At 53.0% G+C, this 15,817-nt stretch overlaps 1 protein-coding gene across 1 annotated transcript; it reads left to right on the top strand.

Annotated features, from left to right (window-relative positions):
* The first annotated feature begins 3,133 nt into the window (after positions 1–3,133).
* On the top strand, positions 3,134–15,547 carry LOC105478246 (aristaless related homeobox). Its single transcript, XM_011735383.2, has 5 exons — positions 3,134–3,716; positions 5,453–6,329; positions 8,955–9,000; positions 11,821–12,149; positions 14,349–15,547. Exons 1-5 carry the CDS (start codon positions 3,521–3,523, stop codon positions 14,587–14,589), a joined length of 1,689 nt encoding a protein of 562 aa, XP_011733685.2. The 5' UTR covers positions 3,134–3,520; the 3' UTR covers positions 14,590–15,547.
* The last annotated feature ends 270 nt before the right edge of the window (positions 15,548–15,817 follow it).

The raw sequence follows: 15,817 nt of genomic DNA on the forward strand, positions 1-15,817 counted from the left end.
GCTCTCAGAAAAGAAAGGGGTTTCTTCTTCCACTCTGCTCTTCAAGGCAAATTATTATTTCCAGTTCTGGGAACAAGCCCCATTTTTCACCATAAACAACAGTTCTAAACACATGTGACCATCACTTCCAGCCATTATTGTCATTTTTATTTAGTGATTGATTTTAAAAGCAGATGAACTGCAAACCATCATTTTCCAAGCAGTCCAGGAAAAGCAAACCAACAGCTACAGACCCCAAAGATTAGAAGAGCCTGGACTTGTGAATAACAAAGTACAAACAAGAATGATATTATCACTAAAATGAAATTACTTTTGATTAGTGAGTAAAAGTGAGGCAAAAAAAAAAAAAAAAAAAAAAAGGAAGTGAAGTGTCATTTTCCTGGCAAAGTAAAATTAAATTGGGCTAAACTGTAAGTTCTTTCATACATAATCCTATAGCCCAATTCTTAAAAGTCTGCCTACTCAACACATCAGTTACACTCTTCCTAGATATTAGAGACATCATTTTATTTTTCTAAAATGATATATAGAATAACATATTATATATATATATATATAACCCATATCCTAATGAGACATTGTGAAGACCACCACATAGTCTTATGTCTCCCCACCCAGCACCTTAGAAAAGTTTTCTGTAATTTTAAAAATTTAATCTCTTAGAAATAGCAAAAGTTAATTGTAGATTTTTGAAGTTGGGTATTGAATTGTGACAAAGGCGGTCTCAGGGCTACTGTGTGTAGAGTGAGCTAGGTCAGGCCCTTCTCCCCGAGGTGAACGTGTTTCCCAATAGCATACTCACTTGGGAAGATTGATTAGAAAATAACAAAAATAAATAAAAGAACAAATAAAACTAGTGTTTCCTCACAGGTCTCCCCTGAAAACACTTTATATCCCATTAATAGAATTAGATCTAATTCCAGGGATCATTAAGTCAGAATCAGAAATTCTTTGTTAACCTCCCCTTTTACAGTGGGTGATTAAAATTAGAATACACCCCAGCAGAAAGTCCGACTTCTTTTAAAAGAAGAACAGCTGCACAAGGGGAAGGAGGGGGATGGAGGCGAAGAAGTCTTCCACCCAGAGAGTTGAAACTCCGTTGGGCTCTCAGAAATGATTTGTGCATTTGTCTTTTTGTTTAACATGATCTTTCTTGGACTCATTTTCAGCCCACTCCCTGCGTGTGCGGAGCCGACTCTGAAGTCACAGAGCCACCCGGCAGCCGGGTCTTGTAGATTTCCAACGCGGGGCCCGCCGGGGAGGGAAAAGTGCCTCTGTCTCCCCCAGCCACCAAGCCGCAGGGACGCCCGCGAGGGTCCGCGGCTGGAGGCTAGGAGGAAACCGAAGCTTCTTTACTCCTCTTGGCTGCGATGAGACCCGAGCGCCAGGAATGCACCTTCCGGGCCGGGGGAGGGAGGGTGGGAGGAAATCAGAGCGCAAAATATTAGTTTAAAGCTGCACCGGACGGTGTAAAAACGCCGAACTCTTGGTGGGGATGGAAAAGGAAGAATGCGGGAAAGGCAAGGAAAGATCCCAGGTGACTTGGAATCGCAGAGAGGGCTTAAAGGAAAATCAGATGTCAGCGATGGCTCGGGTTCTCCTCCGCTCCGCACCACAGCCCGCCCCATCTTCCAAGTGTAGGAAAAACGGACGAGAATTAAGCTAAAAGCCAAAGAGAGAGACAGAGAGGGACGGAGAAATTCTTTTTGTCCTGTCTTGAATAGTAGTAGTAGTATCAGTATTAGTATTCGCATTATTCATGTGCCTGTTCCCAACCCTTCATCCCCTCCCCCCAGTTTTGTCTTGAAGGCTCCTGCCAAGGCAGCCCGATCTGTCTGCTACCCACCCACCAGCATCCAAGAGTTATGCAGATGTTTATGGCTGAAAAAAAAAAATCCCAGTTATGCATCCTTGTATTTTTAAATACTGACTGTAAGTGATTCAAGTATAATCCTTTGTAAAATGCTTTTCTCTTTGACACATTGGAGGGGGTTGAGAGAGGAAAACCCGGCGTGGATTCCCCCTCCCTGGCCCCTCTCTCACCCACCACTCTCGCCCCAACTCTGCCAGCGTCGGGGCCCCTGGAAATCCCTAGGAACCTGCACCCAGGAAGGGAAGGCGTCCGTGCTGGCCCCTGGCCCAGGCTCGACCCAACTTCAGTCGGAGTTGGATTTTGGTTCTCGGCGCTGGAAACTGTTTGGGAAGAAGGGTGCTATGCCTAAGTTTCACTCTCTCACCTTTTCTCAAGGGAGCCAGGTCATGAGAATTCAGAATTTTAGACGCTTAGATTTGGCCGCAGCAGAATTTGGGCTCCTTCCACCCTGGAGAGGTCAGGCATCCCCGAGGGTTCTGCTCCCTAGGTGCGATTGGAAGGTGAACAGCCTCAGGGTGACTGCCTAACAGATATGAATTTGTTGGGGGAAGAGGGAAGAGAGTCCAGGGAGAAAGAGGAGGCCCCCAGACTCGTCCCCAGTCGCCCCTCCTCGCTGCTGATACTCGCCTGTCCCTTCCCACCCAGTAAATGCTCTAGGGAAGGCCGCACGCCTATGGCAGAGCTTTGTCTGTAAGGAGGCTTTTTCCCATTCCAGAGTTTAAAACGGAGAGGAGAACGGCTGGGGGACGCTACAAACAAGACAGCCACAGTCGGGCTCAGGGTGAAGACAGACAGCGCAATGCCTTGGGCCACAAGAGAAAAGCGAACTCCCAGACGGCAGATGTTTGCTTGGGGCGGTCACCCTGGCCCCTCGACGCCCCTCCGGCCTAGAGAGGACCGCAACTGAACGCCAGTGAGGTCAAGGCGGTGTCCTGGGAGCCCAATATCGGCTTTGAAAAGTGCCAAGTGAGTCTGAACGTGAGCCTCGAGGCCTCGCCTCCAGGGAACGAGGTCCTCGGGTTAGTGGAAGGGGCGCACGCCGCCCGGATGGCATTCACAGGCCTGACATCCCAATAAGCTAGAACTTCGGCCGACCTAAAGGGTCAAAGGAGGAGTTGCAGGAAGAGGATGGCGGACTTAGAAAATTGGTAATTTTAAAAAAGAAAGAAAAGAAAGAAAGAAAGAAAGAAAGAGAAAAGGAAGAAAGAAGAAATAAAAGAAAAGAAAAGAAAAGAAAGAAAAGGAAAATTGGCTCTGGTGCGTGCCCGCTGCCCCATCCCCGCCTGCCCCTCTGGAATCCAGTCCGGGCTTTGCGCCGCGCCCACAGGCCGACGCTGCCCGGCCTCTGGCGAGAGCCAATCAGAGGGCGCCTCTCAGCACGTGGAGGAGAGAGACTCCAGAGCTCTGCGCCCGCTGCTCACTACACTTGTTACCGCTTGTCCTGAGCGCGGAGAGGGCGAGCTCGGGCCGCGGGCAGGGCGGGAGCCGGCAGCCGGCAACCGAGGGAGGCAGAGAGGCACAAAGATCGCAATAATATCCATTATAACCCGCTATCTAACCCCACCCCCAACACACACCCATCCATCCCACCCTCCGGGAGAGGCAGCCGGCGATCTGCTCTCTGCACCCTGGGAAAAAGCCCCAGCCATGAGCAATCAGTACCAGGAGGAGGGCTGCTCCGAGAGGCCCGAGTGCAAAAGTAAATCTCCAACTTTGCTCTCCTCCTACTGCATCGACAGCATCCTGGGCCGGAGGAGCCCGTGCAAAATGCGGTTGCTGGGAGCCGCGCAGAGCTTGCCTGCTCCGCTGACCAGCCGCGCCGACCCAGAAAAGGCAGTGCAAGGTAAGGATGCGCCCGTCAGGCACTTACTAAGGGCGTTGGGCCCTGATTTGGATGTTTAGTGTTCGGGGGCCAGTGGCCTGGAATTGTCAATTTGGAGAGGGAGGAAGGAGAGGGCATAACTCTGAGGCCTGCTGCCTCACAGAGCGTTAAATATCTAGCCAGGGGCTGTCTCTCCCTCCCTCCCTGCTTCCAGAAAAAGGCCCGTTTTCGCTTAGGGAGCCTTTAGGTTTTCGGTGTTGATCGTTAGGTTGTTTAAATGCCCCTTTTGGTGGCCTTGGGTGTGCTCTGAAGAGGGGCGACAGGTCAGAAACAGTAGATGGCCGGTGGACCCTTGTAGCAACAACTTGATGAAGACAAGAAGCCCAAAAGCTGGTGAATTGGGGTCTCCAGGCTGAGCGAGCCTTGGCCTTTCCTCTTTGGAAGATTTCTGTATATGCGGTGTTTTGGTTTTATTTTTTTAATTGTAGATTACTTGTGACCTTTTAAACCAAAGCTTTGCAGAAAACATCTTCCTGGGATTCTCCAAATGCTCCTTAATGTATTTAAAATGTATGAAATGTGTGACTTCTGGGTGCTAATTTTTTTTCTCTGTTATTTTATTTTTTAAAATAGAGTTGAGCTGTTTAAACTATTTTATTTTTTTCTGAAATTAAAAATTCCAGAACAAGTATCCTTTTGCCCCGAGCCTGTTACCCTCAAGTTTCGCCTCCAGCTTGCTGCAGAGGTGTCGCAGGGAAAGGAAAGAACTGTTGATTTCTTTTAAAATTCAAAACCAGCCGTCCAGCCACAACGCAGTTTGGACAGCAGGAGCAGACGGTTGAGAAGGGGGCATTGAAATAAAATTGACTTTTTTGCTTTCTTTTTTTAGCTTGCAGTGGCACCTATGCCAGGCGCTTCCTCAAAAGGAAGGAGCGGCCTGTGCCTGCTGCACTCCCAACTCCCTCTCTGCCCCAGGCCTCTCCCAGAACATTTTTGCCAGGATGATTTTTCTTTGCCTTTTTGTGCAAGAAGCCCCCCAGGCCTCTCCCGCTGTGGGCTGTTGGGGCGCGGCCTGCACTTGGGGCCACAGGGTAGCTGTCCCCCACCCCGCCCCGCAGCGGTCGCCCTCAGGGCTGCCACCCTCTTGCCAGCCCTTGCCCCTCATGGTGGAGCAGCGGGCAGAGGTCATGCGCAAAGTTTTCAGGATGATGGTGATTTTTTTTTAAAGTTGTAGAATGTTTTCGGATTTTCCTCTGCCCTGAAGTGGGAAGGGAAATAAAAGTGAGAGAGTAGGAAAGGGGAAAGAGAAAGGAATAAAGAAGAAAGGAGAGAGGGGAGAGAAAGCCTGCGAAAAGAGAAAGAAAAGGGGAGAGAAGGAGAGATGAGGAAAAGAAGGGAGGGGGAGAAAGAAAAAGAAAAAAGAGAAGGAGAGAAAAGGAAGGAAGAGATGGGCAAGAGGAATAGATAAGGGAAGGAAGACAGGAAATAAAAGAGGGAGAGTGAGAGAGGAAAAGGAAAGAAGAGAGAGGGAAGGGGAAAAAAGAAGGAACCCAGAGAAAGGGAGAGGGAGAGAAAGAAAGAAAAAGAAAGAGCAAGAAAAGTGGAGAAAGAGGCCAAGGCGTCGAAGTCTGGTGGTGCGCGGTCCCCGCACGCCTGGGCCTAGGCACTGGGGGAGCAACTGCGGGCGGGCCCCGGCGGCAGCCCTGGCAGGGACTCCCCGGCCGGCCAGCTGGCTGATCGCTCTCCCTTGCCCGCAGGCTCCCCCAAGAGCAGCAGCGCCCCGTTCGAGGCCGAGCTGCACCTGCCGCCCAAGTTGCGGCGCCTGTACGGCCCGGGCGGGGGCCGCCTCCTTCAGGGTGCTGCAGCGGCAGCGGCGGCGGCGGCGGCGGCGGCGGCGGCAGCCGCCACGGCCACGGCAGGTCCACGCGGGGAGGCCCCTCCGCCGCCACCGCCAACCGCGCGGCCGGGGGAACGGCCGGACGGCGCAGGGGCCGCCGCGGCCGCCGCGGCCGCGGCCGCCGCGGCCTGGGACACGCTCAAGATCAGCCAGGCGCCGCAGGTGAGCATCAGCCGCAGCAAGTCGTACCGCGAGAACGGGGCGCCCTTCGTGCCGCCGCCACCCGCGCTGGATGAGCTGGGCGGCCCGGGGGGCGTCACGCACCCGGAGGAACGCCTCGGCGCGGCCGGGGGCCCGGGCAGCGCCCCGGCTGCGGGTGGCGGCACCGGCACCGAGGACGACGAGGAGGAGCTGCTGGAGGACGAAGAGGATGAGGACGAGGAAGAGGAACTGCTGGAGGACGATGAGGAGGAGCTGCTGGAGGACAACGCCCGCGCGCTGCTCAAGGAGCCCCGGCGCTGCGCCGTGGCTGCCACTGGCGCCGTGGCCGCAGCAGCTGCCGCTGCAGTGGTCACAGAGGGCGGGGAGCTGTCACCCAAGGAAGAGCTGCTGCTGCACCCGGAAGACGCTGAGGGCAAGGACGGCGAGGACAGCGTGTGCCTGTCTGCGGGCAGCGACTCGGAGGAGGGGCTGCTGAAACGCAAACAGAGGCGCTACCGCACCACGTTCACCAGCTACCAGCTGGAAGAACTGGAGCGGGCGTTCCAGAAGACACACTACCCCGACGTCTTCACCAGGTAAGCGCGTAGGGTGGTCGCGGCCGCAGCGGCGGAGAGCGCACGCGGGCCCCAGGGAGGGACAGCGGGCGGGCAGGGGCCCCGGCCTCAGGGCGGACACTTGGCTCCTGGACTCTGCGGAGGAGCGCCCTCCCAACACACCCACCCTTGCTCACCCAAACCACCCACTCCCCCCACCCCTACCCCGGTTCGGGCTTTAAGTTTAGGCTGGAATGGTTTCTCTCCTTCCCAAGGTCGTTGCAGTTTAATGTTTTCAAATTACAAGTTTTAGTTAGAGAGAGGAAAAGAAACAGCCTCTCCAAAGAGCGCCGGAAAGCGCCACCTTGGAGACGCGCGCGCAGCAGAGGGCAGACACAAGGCCTCCGGAGCTGCAGTCCGGGCTAGGTCCCCGGCGAGGCTCAGCAAGCGCTGTCCGCGGTCGTGCGGCCAGAGCAAAGCAGGGGCTATTTTTGGTCGCTGTGCTGTGCGCTCGCCACCCCCGCCTGGTGCCCCAGGAGCCGGGTGGGTATCAGTTACGCAGTTCGCAGTGAAGCTGGAGCCTGTGCCAGCGGAGAAGGCCTTTAAAAAGATTCGAGTTCTGTCGTTTCAGGACTCCTGAAATAACCAAAGGAAATCAGAACTGGGCAGTGTTTGGTGTCTGAACACCTGAGGGGCCCCAGCCAGACTCTCCCCTTCTACTCTCTGTCCTCTCCCGACACACACATTAAACCCACCGTGCGTTTAATGTAAACGGGTTTACCGGGTGGGCAATGATTGCTGGAAGCCTGGCAGGGAGTAGACAAAGCAGTTGGGGGAATTTTCTCTTTGGATCAGTGTCCAAGCCGGGTGTTCCACCTGGTCACACTCCACCTCCATTTGTTTTTCTGGGAAACATGTGCCTGTGTGATGACTGGACCCTCGGCCCCAGCTTATTCAGCCGACCACCTGGGGCGCCGGTCCAGGTAGGGGTCCTTCTCTCCCACCCCAAGGCCAAGTTCTGAGCTCAGGCGAGGAGCAAGGGTTAGGGCAAACGTCCCCCACTGAGGGGGAGAAAGGGATCGGTGACTGCCTAGCGCGGGGCTTGTCAAGCGCGGGCAGTTCCTTCAAAGGAGACGTGCGCAGCTTTTCAATGTGCATTTTAGAAGGGGAATGCTGCCCGCCACTTTGAACCAGAGGAGAAATCGCTGCTTAGGGCTCGGGAGGCCGAGTTAACTCCAAAATGTAGTTGGCCTGGCAATTGCCTAACTCTCCTAACCAGAAACAGAAAAGAGCGGACTCAATGCCAGGCAAAGGCACTTAAACCTGGTCATCGCTTGGGCTACACTTTGTCTTCCCCTGTGTCACCCAGTCCTTTCCTTATCTTTAAAAAAGGAAATAAGTTTAAAAACCTATGTGTGCTATCGAATAGCGAATTGGCCGACCAGCGTTTTGCGTTTATCATACGTGTGTATTTCCAAAGAAGAAACTGAGCTGGTGTCAGTTGGCATCCAGGTCCGCCCTTTTTTAGCTTCTGGCGGGCTTAGGGGCGGGGGAGGACCGAAGTGCACGAGGAGGGGCAGCTCCTTTTCCCAGCCCCACCCCCACCTCCTTCCAACCCAGGAGTTTTAGCCCCTTGGCTCCGGCCCTGAGCCAGCCTGAAGTGCCGCTTTAGATTTGCTGATGCCCGCTGTAGCTGGGGACAACGGAGGGCACTTATGGAGACGGTTTACCTCTGGTGCTGAAGTTTCAGGTGTGGACTGGGGGCCTACCGGCAGGGCAACCCCAGGTCCCAGGCTTCGGCGGCCCCCGCTCTTTCATATCAGCGTGCGGAGGGCCAATTATTCTCGGGCGCACTCATATTTTCGGTAAACAGGTCGTAAGCCGTTTTACAGCATCTTAATGGTTTCCTATTTGCCTTAATTGTCGCAGTAATAACTGCAATGACGGGGTAGGGTTTCAGTTAAATTGACTTCCCCTGAGATGGGCAGGGTTTGTAGTGGGCACTGGAGTCAGGAGGTGCGCAGAATTTTGTTTAATCGAAAAATTACCCCACTGAACTCTTAACAAGCTTAACATACCTGCAGAGGGTAATGGGGAGTGTAACCCAAGGGGATGATGGAGGCAGGAAGGCGAGGGAGAGAGAGATGGAGGGAAAGGCATAGCGCTGGAAAGAGAAGAAGAAAGAAGGAGGGAAGAGAAATTTTTAAAAAGAAGGCAGAATGAAACCAAGGGGACAGAAAAATATTTTCTTACTTAAGTGCTGAGTTCCTATTCCACTTAATATTAGGACAAAACAGGGTGTAAGCTCTGTGTGTGTCTGTGTGTGTGTGTGTGTTGTCTAACTCTGGCTTAAGAGAGTGAGAGAGAACCTGTGTACCCAGGTTTGTAGACTCAGAGACTCAAGAAGCCACCCTTGCTTGTCACACACGAATGTAGTATGATATAATAGATAATATCCTATATCTGGCAATGTACTTCATGTTTTTGCATTTTCAGTCAAATAGCACTCCAGGGGTGATGGAATGGCAATGCCCATATGTTTGGGGGTTGGGGGCAGGCAGCCAGGGGAGACCCTAGTGGAGTAGGCCTGCCATAGAGGAGTGGATAGCTGAGAGGGCATTGCTGGGGCCTGCAGTGACCTCCTGTCTGTCTGTTGCTTTCTTATAGGGAGGAACTGGCCATGAGGCTGGACTTAACCGAGGCCCGAGTCCAGGTGAGCTGCACAACAGAGGGAAGAAGGAGGGATGAGGGCTGGGGGCCAGCGGGAGAGAGAGAGATGGGTTGGTAGGTGGGCGGGGGAGGGTTGAGATCCCCTTCACAAAACCAAGAGAAGCAGAATCAGAAAAGTAGACCCAAGCACTCTCTCACACACAAAGATATTTAAAACTTCAGACATAGGAGGTGGAAGGGGGAGGTTTTTGGGTTTGGGAGCCCGAGGAAGGAGTTCAGGATCAGAACAAGGGCTTTAGAGTCCCTGAGACTGCAGTTTGGGAGCCCCTAGCCCTAAAGCCCCTATAGGAAACAATCCACCAACCTACTTCTCCTGACTGAAATAATGGGATGGAGCATGGATTTGGTTGTTAGACAAATCCGCTCAGCCCCAAGCAGGTATTTGGCTGCGATTAAGTCTCCAATCGGGCTTCATAAAAGCCCACTTAGTGCTAGAACAAACAGGGCCATTTGAAGGCAAAATGCTGTTTGATTTCCCCTCCGCCCCACACAAGGAGCTGGCTAATGCTATTTGATTTCCCATTTTTTATAGCAATGAGCCCACATTGATCTAATAGGGAGTGAGTGCAATGCTATTAAAGGTGTTTGCAGCCCCATACCAGAGTGCATTTCCGAACCCAGGCCTCATAACCAAAGAGACGATCAACACTGAGCAGCCCCGATGGCCAACAGAAAACAGATGTCCCCGGGTTAGGAGCTGAGTGAATCACTTTACAGTCAAAATCAAGCGCTGATAAAGCACAATAAATTCCATATGGCTCATTTAATACACAACAGCTTCTTGCATTAGAGGGCTAATGATGAGTCCTGTCCCCTCCTTTCTGTTGACACATTTCTCCATTGTCAAACAGAGATGTGACAGCAACTCCGTATTTTCAGCTCAGGGGAACGAGTCGTGGGAAAGTTAAATAACTTTTAAAAAGAAAGAGAGCGCCCCCTCCCTTTCTCCTCTCTCCCTATTCACTGGAGAAGATGTAATTAAGTGAATATGAATTATTAGAGTCCTTTCGTTTACCTTTGGGGGGCCTCAGAGGTATTAATTCAATAATGAGGAATTGCAGGGGGACATCTTGATAATTGCAGTTGAGCCGGGAGAGACGATCTGTCTGTAAAAAGGTTTCCACGTTCTTTGAGGGCATTCTGAGTCCACTGCCCCCAGTTCCCCTTATTCTTTCACTTCGATCAAGGAGTGGCGGATATTCTTGTCTAGACAGATTTGGATGCACAAAAGCTGCCCACCCAGTCCGGTCCCATCTACAGTCTTACTTTTTCAAGCCTCTGGGTTTCCACACTGAAGTGTTTCTGAAATTCACAAATAGATTATTTTGAAGGCTGTGGAATGGTGTCAAAGGGCCCCCTTTTGGCAGAATTGGAAGTAATTGACCGATTTGGATTCTTGATTTTTCTTGCCCTGGGGGGCTGTCTAGAAGTCAAACCAAGCTTAGATGCTACTGCTGGTAACAAGTCCCAGTGTGTAGATTTGAAAAATATGGATGTGTTTCACATTTTAAAATATATTCCTCTGGGATAATTTACATTATATTTTAATATAACTCTGTATAGCCCTGGAGTTCATTCTTAATTTTCAGACTTGCGTGCAGTTATAAACCCAGCCCTAAAAATATTAATGCCTTCAGGGGAGAAGGAGCATATCTTCCCAGCTGTGGGTGTGATGAGCAGGTCACATAAAAATAATTTCATGCTCCTGGGGTTTATTTTTAGATGATGGTAGCTGCCATATTTCAGGTAAAGGTCTCTATTAAAATTGCTTTCTATTAGCAATTAGGAAAATACCTCAGGCTGAAAACCTCCTCCAAGCCTAGAACTATCTTATTTAAATAACCGATTTAAACTACATCTCCAAAAGGAAATAAAAGACTTGTTAGCTCTGAAGATGTGAAAAGTCTACACCTATCCTGCCCTCTGATTTCTATGCGCCCAGGTATGCTGCCTGCTTCATCCATGTAGTCAGTGCCTTCCTGCATAGAACTGGGTCCTGCGGGGAGCCCCTGCCAAGAGCAGGCTGTGTACCCCTGTTTCATTTCATAGAGGAATGACCCCTTGAAATGTATGCTTGCTAATTAACTCGAGCACTTCTTCCCTCCCTCTCATCCCTCCCTGAACCCCAGAACCCAGCATAGTGCTCTTAGGTGTTCAGTAAATATTTCTGAAAAGAATAAATGAACTATCTCTCCACTTTCCTCTTCCATACAGAGCCAAGAATTTTGCCAGCTCTTGCGTAAATCTGAAATAGGTGAAAATAGCTGACATACAGTAAAACAAGCATGTCCCTCATCTCTTGGTGGCTGCCCATTCCCTAGAGTCACCATTGAATGCATGCTTTCGCTTGCCTTATTTTACCCAGTCCTCATAACAGCCTTATGAGTGAAGTTTTATTATCCCCATTTTACAGATTCGAACACTGAGGTTCAGAGAGGTTTAAGTGACCTGCCTAAAGATCCTAGCAAGCAAGTGTCAGCACAGACGTTTAAACTTTGGTTTCCCCAACTCTAAACACACTGAATCGCGTTCCTTAAACTTGGAAAACTGGCCCAGTTGGAATGCGGGCAGAAAGGGTTTGCTTGTCCTGTTTCCTGCTGACTTGAAGTTGTGGCTCCTATTCACTGCTCATTTGGCCCCAGACATGTCCGAAAACTACCTGAGGCCAAAGAGGGGCAGGTGGGCGCGGGCCGCGGTGGAAAGGAAGGGGGGCCCTGTAGCGCGCCGAGTGAAGGGACGGGTACGCGCCCCGTGCGCCCGCCGGCCCGAGCCGCGCCGACCCTGGGCTCTCTCTGCCTTGCAGGTCTGGTTCCAGAACCGTCGGGCCAAGTGGCGCAAGCGGGAGAAGGCGGGCGCGCAGACCCACCCCCCGGGGCTACCCTTCCCGGGGCCGCTCTCTGCTACCCACCCGCTCAGCCCCTACCTGGACGCCAGCCCCTTCCCTCCGCACCACCCGGCGCTAGACTCTGCTTGGACTGCCGCTGCCGCCGCCGCCGCCGCCGCCTTCCCGAGCCTACCTCCGCCTCCCGGCTCGGCCAGCCTGCCGCCCAGCGGGGCGCCGCTGGGCCTGAGCACTTTCCTCGGAGCGGCAGTGTTCCGACACCCGGCTTTCATCAGCCCGGCATTCGGCAGGTAACGCATGGCCTCGGAAGTCTGTCTGTCTGTCTGTCTCTCATACACACAGAGGCTGGGGGCAGGGAGGAGGCAGGAGTCAAACAGGGTTACACACATCTTTTTCTTTGGCCCAACCTCAGAGACTGTAGCCAAAGAAAAAACTCTCTAATTGCGCCTCAAAAAAAGGGGGGTCTTGAAGGGATTGACTTGGAACTGAATGGGAAAGGGGAAGGCAGTGGCAGTAACGACAACCGTGACAACGGGGAATGAAAGCTGTAAAAGTACCATCTGAAGGCTGCAGCAACTCCCACCATAGGTGGTATTCAAGCAAACATGTACAGGTGTAGGGTACAGAGCAGGGATGACTTTTCAAGTTTTGCAAAAGTTCTTCCTCATGCCCCCAAACCTGGCAACCTGAGGAACACAGCCCTCATCCCCATGGGAGCCCTCGAGCCACCAGGCCCTCTGGGTGCACAGAATTCTTTCTTCTGCCCCAGACTCCATCTTCCTTGTCACTCAAGTGACCCGCTGCCAACGACACCTCCGTATGTGCAAGCCCCGATCTACAAGGTAGTACAAGACAACGAAATAAAAGAAACAGCTCATCTTATAACTCCTTTTCTTTAATGAACATCGAATGAGGAAATTAAAAGTCTGCATAATCACATAGACAAAGAAACAAAGGAGGGATGTATTGTGTTAGCGCAGTGAAAATAAAACTGGATGCAGCTTCAATGATCACTCTTGGGGAGAACAAAGAAATAATAGATTCATCCAACTGCGCAGCTGCTTAACAAAAAATCATCTTACAGAAAATTAAGACTCGGAGTAAATTTAGTTTCTTATAACAAACCAATAAAATAAACAGCGAGTGCACTGAAGCAGAGTTAGTGACTCAGTTTACCTAATGGAACCAGGGCATGTTACTACGCCACCTCCGGGTCACACTTTATCATATCTTTCTGAGAAAAATTTTAAAGTTCTGTCTCTTCCCTCCCTCCACTTTTTCCCTCTGACAAGTGACTTGTAAACCCAGGCGAACCGTGGCTGGAGGACCGAGTTGCGAGATTCGGAGAGGCTGGAAGAGGGTCTGGGCTGGGGTGGTGCGAGGAGTGAGCAGTGGGCTTGGGAGAAGGAGGCGGCGCTCCGTGAGCCCAGGTGGGCTCATTTCTAACCCTGGAAATTCGGAATTGGCCCCGCGGGCCTGGAGCCAGAGCCCTCAAGGAGGCGGTCGGGAAAGCTCGCGGGCGCTCCAAAGCGGTGGGCGTGGGGGTGGTGTCCGGTGGCCCCGGGCGGCTCCGGCCACAGCTAATGTCCGGGTGCTGTGTGCATGGGGTGGAAGCGTCACGTGGAGTAATCCCGGCGCCACGCGGAGGCGGTGGCGCTGGCGTGGGTGCCAGGCTTGGGCATCGCCTTGCGCCGCGCGCCAGGGTCGTGGGTCGGGGGCTCCCTGAGGCCAGAGGTCACAGGGGCGCGGGGAAGACAGCTGGGGTCGCCGCGCCAGGATGTGGGGCTGCTGGCAGGTGACACCCGCCCGTCGAGCGGAAATCAACAGGCGGTCGTCCTTCACTCCCACCCGCGGGCACTGGCCAGACGCGGGTCGCTGAGTCCCGGGCGGAAGGGCGGCCGCGGCGGCGCGGGTGGCCCGGGAGGCCGGCGAGCTAGGCCTGTTTCTCCAGGGCGCAGTAAGTCCCGGGCCGAGGAGCCGGAGGGAGACCTCAGAGCCCGCGGCGTGCGCCTGGGCAGCTGGAATCCCACCTTCTCCGTCTTTTTTCCTCCCCACTCCCACCCTCCACCTTCCCTTCTTCTTTTGCTCTACGTCTCTCCTTTTCTCCCTCCTCATTCTCTCCTAGAAGATAGTGTCTGCAGCCTCTGGCCTTGGAATACAGCGTCCGTTTAAGCGAAACCACCGAATCCACGCCACTGGGCCGTGGGGCGTGGGGTTTCCACGCCCGCCTGTGGACCCCGGCCCGGCCCCTCGGGGAATATCTGGACTCGGTCTTTTCACCCCAGTCGGTTCCCTGCCCTGGGAAAGCCCTTTCTGCGGGGTCCAGCCTCCGCCCGCGCCCTCTGCCCATTTCCCCCTCGCCGCGGCCCATCCGGGTCCCGTGGGTACCGCGCCCCTCAGCTGCCGCGGCGACTAGCGGCTGGAGACGCTGCCCGAGGCGCCGCGCACAGCTCCCGAGGCCATGACCGCGCTGTTTGCTCTCCCCGCAGGCTCTTCTCCACAATGGCCCCCCTGACCAGCGCGTCGACCGCGGCCGCTCTCCTGAGACAGCCCACACCCGCCGTGGAGGGCGCAGTGGCATCGGGCGCCCTGGCCGACCCGGCCACGGCGGCCGCAGACAGACGCGCCTCTAGCATAGCCGCGCTGAGGCTCAAGGCCAAGGAGCACGCGGCGCAGCTGACGCAGCTCAACATCCTGCCGGGCACCAGCACGGGCAAGGAGGTGTGCTAAAGGCTGCCCTCCACCCCCGCGCCCCGCGCGCGCCCCGAAAGGTCACCTCACTCAGCACCACTCAAGACCAAATGGAAACAGAGGACCAGCACACTCCCGAGACGGCACTGAGAGAGCGCAGCCGCCTTCGCAGCACTCTGGATGCGGGCATGGCAGCCCTCTGCGCTCCGGGACGTGGCACCTCCTCGGCTGGCTGTCCACCCACCCCTGCCTCTGCTACTGCCAACCTCGCTCCAACTCCAACATCCAGTCTCTCTTGTTCTTGCTTTCCTGAAAATATCGGGGAGGTTTTCTCCCCCAGACGCCTGACATTGAAGTAAAAAATTTAAAAAGCCCAACCTCTTTCTCCTGACACCCCACTTAGCCTTTTTTTTTTTTTTTTTTTTTTTTAAATAGCATTTTGGCGCTCGAAGTTGATCTCCCCAATGAGGGCCCCAGCGTGAAGCCAGGGCTCGGGAAGCAAATGCGAGCCTGTAAGATAGCTAACAGTGCACTTAAAGGAAAGGGGCATCTTGTTCTTGTTCTCTTCTTTATCATACACCAACCAAGGTTTTTATATCAAACCAAAGGGAAATACTCTGCTAGAATATGGACTGTTGAAGTCACCAAACTGTGATTATTGATTCTGTACATACCATTGTTATTAAAAAAAAAAAAAAAAAAGAACAGAGCTTTGTATATTTGAAATGTTATAACGCAATTGCACTCAGCGTGGTATGGTAAAAGTTTGTCCTCCTGTAGATTCTTACTGTGTTGTAGATACGGTAGGGTTCCTAGACAAATATTTATGTACTCAAGCCCTTTATTTAACTTATTAACTGTAGAGGCTTCCGAAACCTTCAAGATAAAGGCAATGGTACAGTACTTTTGTGTAATGTGTAATTGTTACCACTTTTCCTTGCTATCTAGTGGAGAAGTGTCACGCTCAAAATAAAAAAAAATTATATGTTTAACAAAACGAAGTGTGAATGTTCCATACAGGCGCTGAGGGGACAGTAGAAACCACCAACCCCACCCCCTCCCGGAAGTCAAGGGTGGGTTCCAGTGTCCAGGCATCTCGTGGGATTATCTGCACACGCGTTTTCCTGGCAGAGGTCCCTGGTTTGAATCCGATCCTCAAAGGGAACCGGATTTCCTACAAAGGTTAAGGACGCCGCCGCGGTACTTTCCACGCGCACCTCGGCTCTCCCTGGTCGTATCGCAGCGGGAGCTGTGGGCCCCGGGCCAC

Source organism: Macaca nemestrina, chromosome X (genome assembly GCF_043159975.1).
Source record: "Macaca nemestrina isolate mMacNem1 chromosome X, mMacNem.hap1, whole genome shotgun sequence".
Taxonomy (NCBI): Eukaryota; Metazoa; Chordata; class Mammalia; order Primates; family Cercopithecidae; genus Macaca; species Macaca nemestrina.

Excerpts from the sequence above, each read along its gene's own strand:
- LOC105478246 (XM_011735383.2), top strand. The coding sequence starts at position 3,521 with ATGAGCAATCAGTACCAGGAGGAGGGCTGCTCCGAGAGGCCCGAGTGC. Across the intron at positions 3,717-5,452 it reads CCCAGAAAAGGCAGTGCAAG|GCTCCCCCAAGAGCAGCAGC; the intron begins GTAAGGATGCGC and ends CCTTGCCCGCAG. Across the intron at positions 9,001-11,820 it reads TAACCGAGGCCCGAGTCCAG|GTCTGGTTCCAGAACCGTCG; the intron begins GTGAGCTGCACA and ends TCTGCCTTGCAG.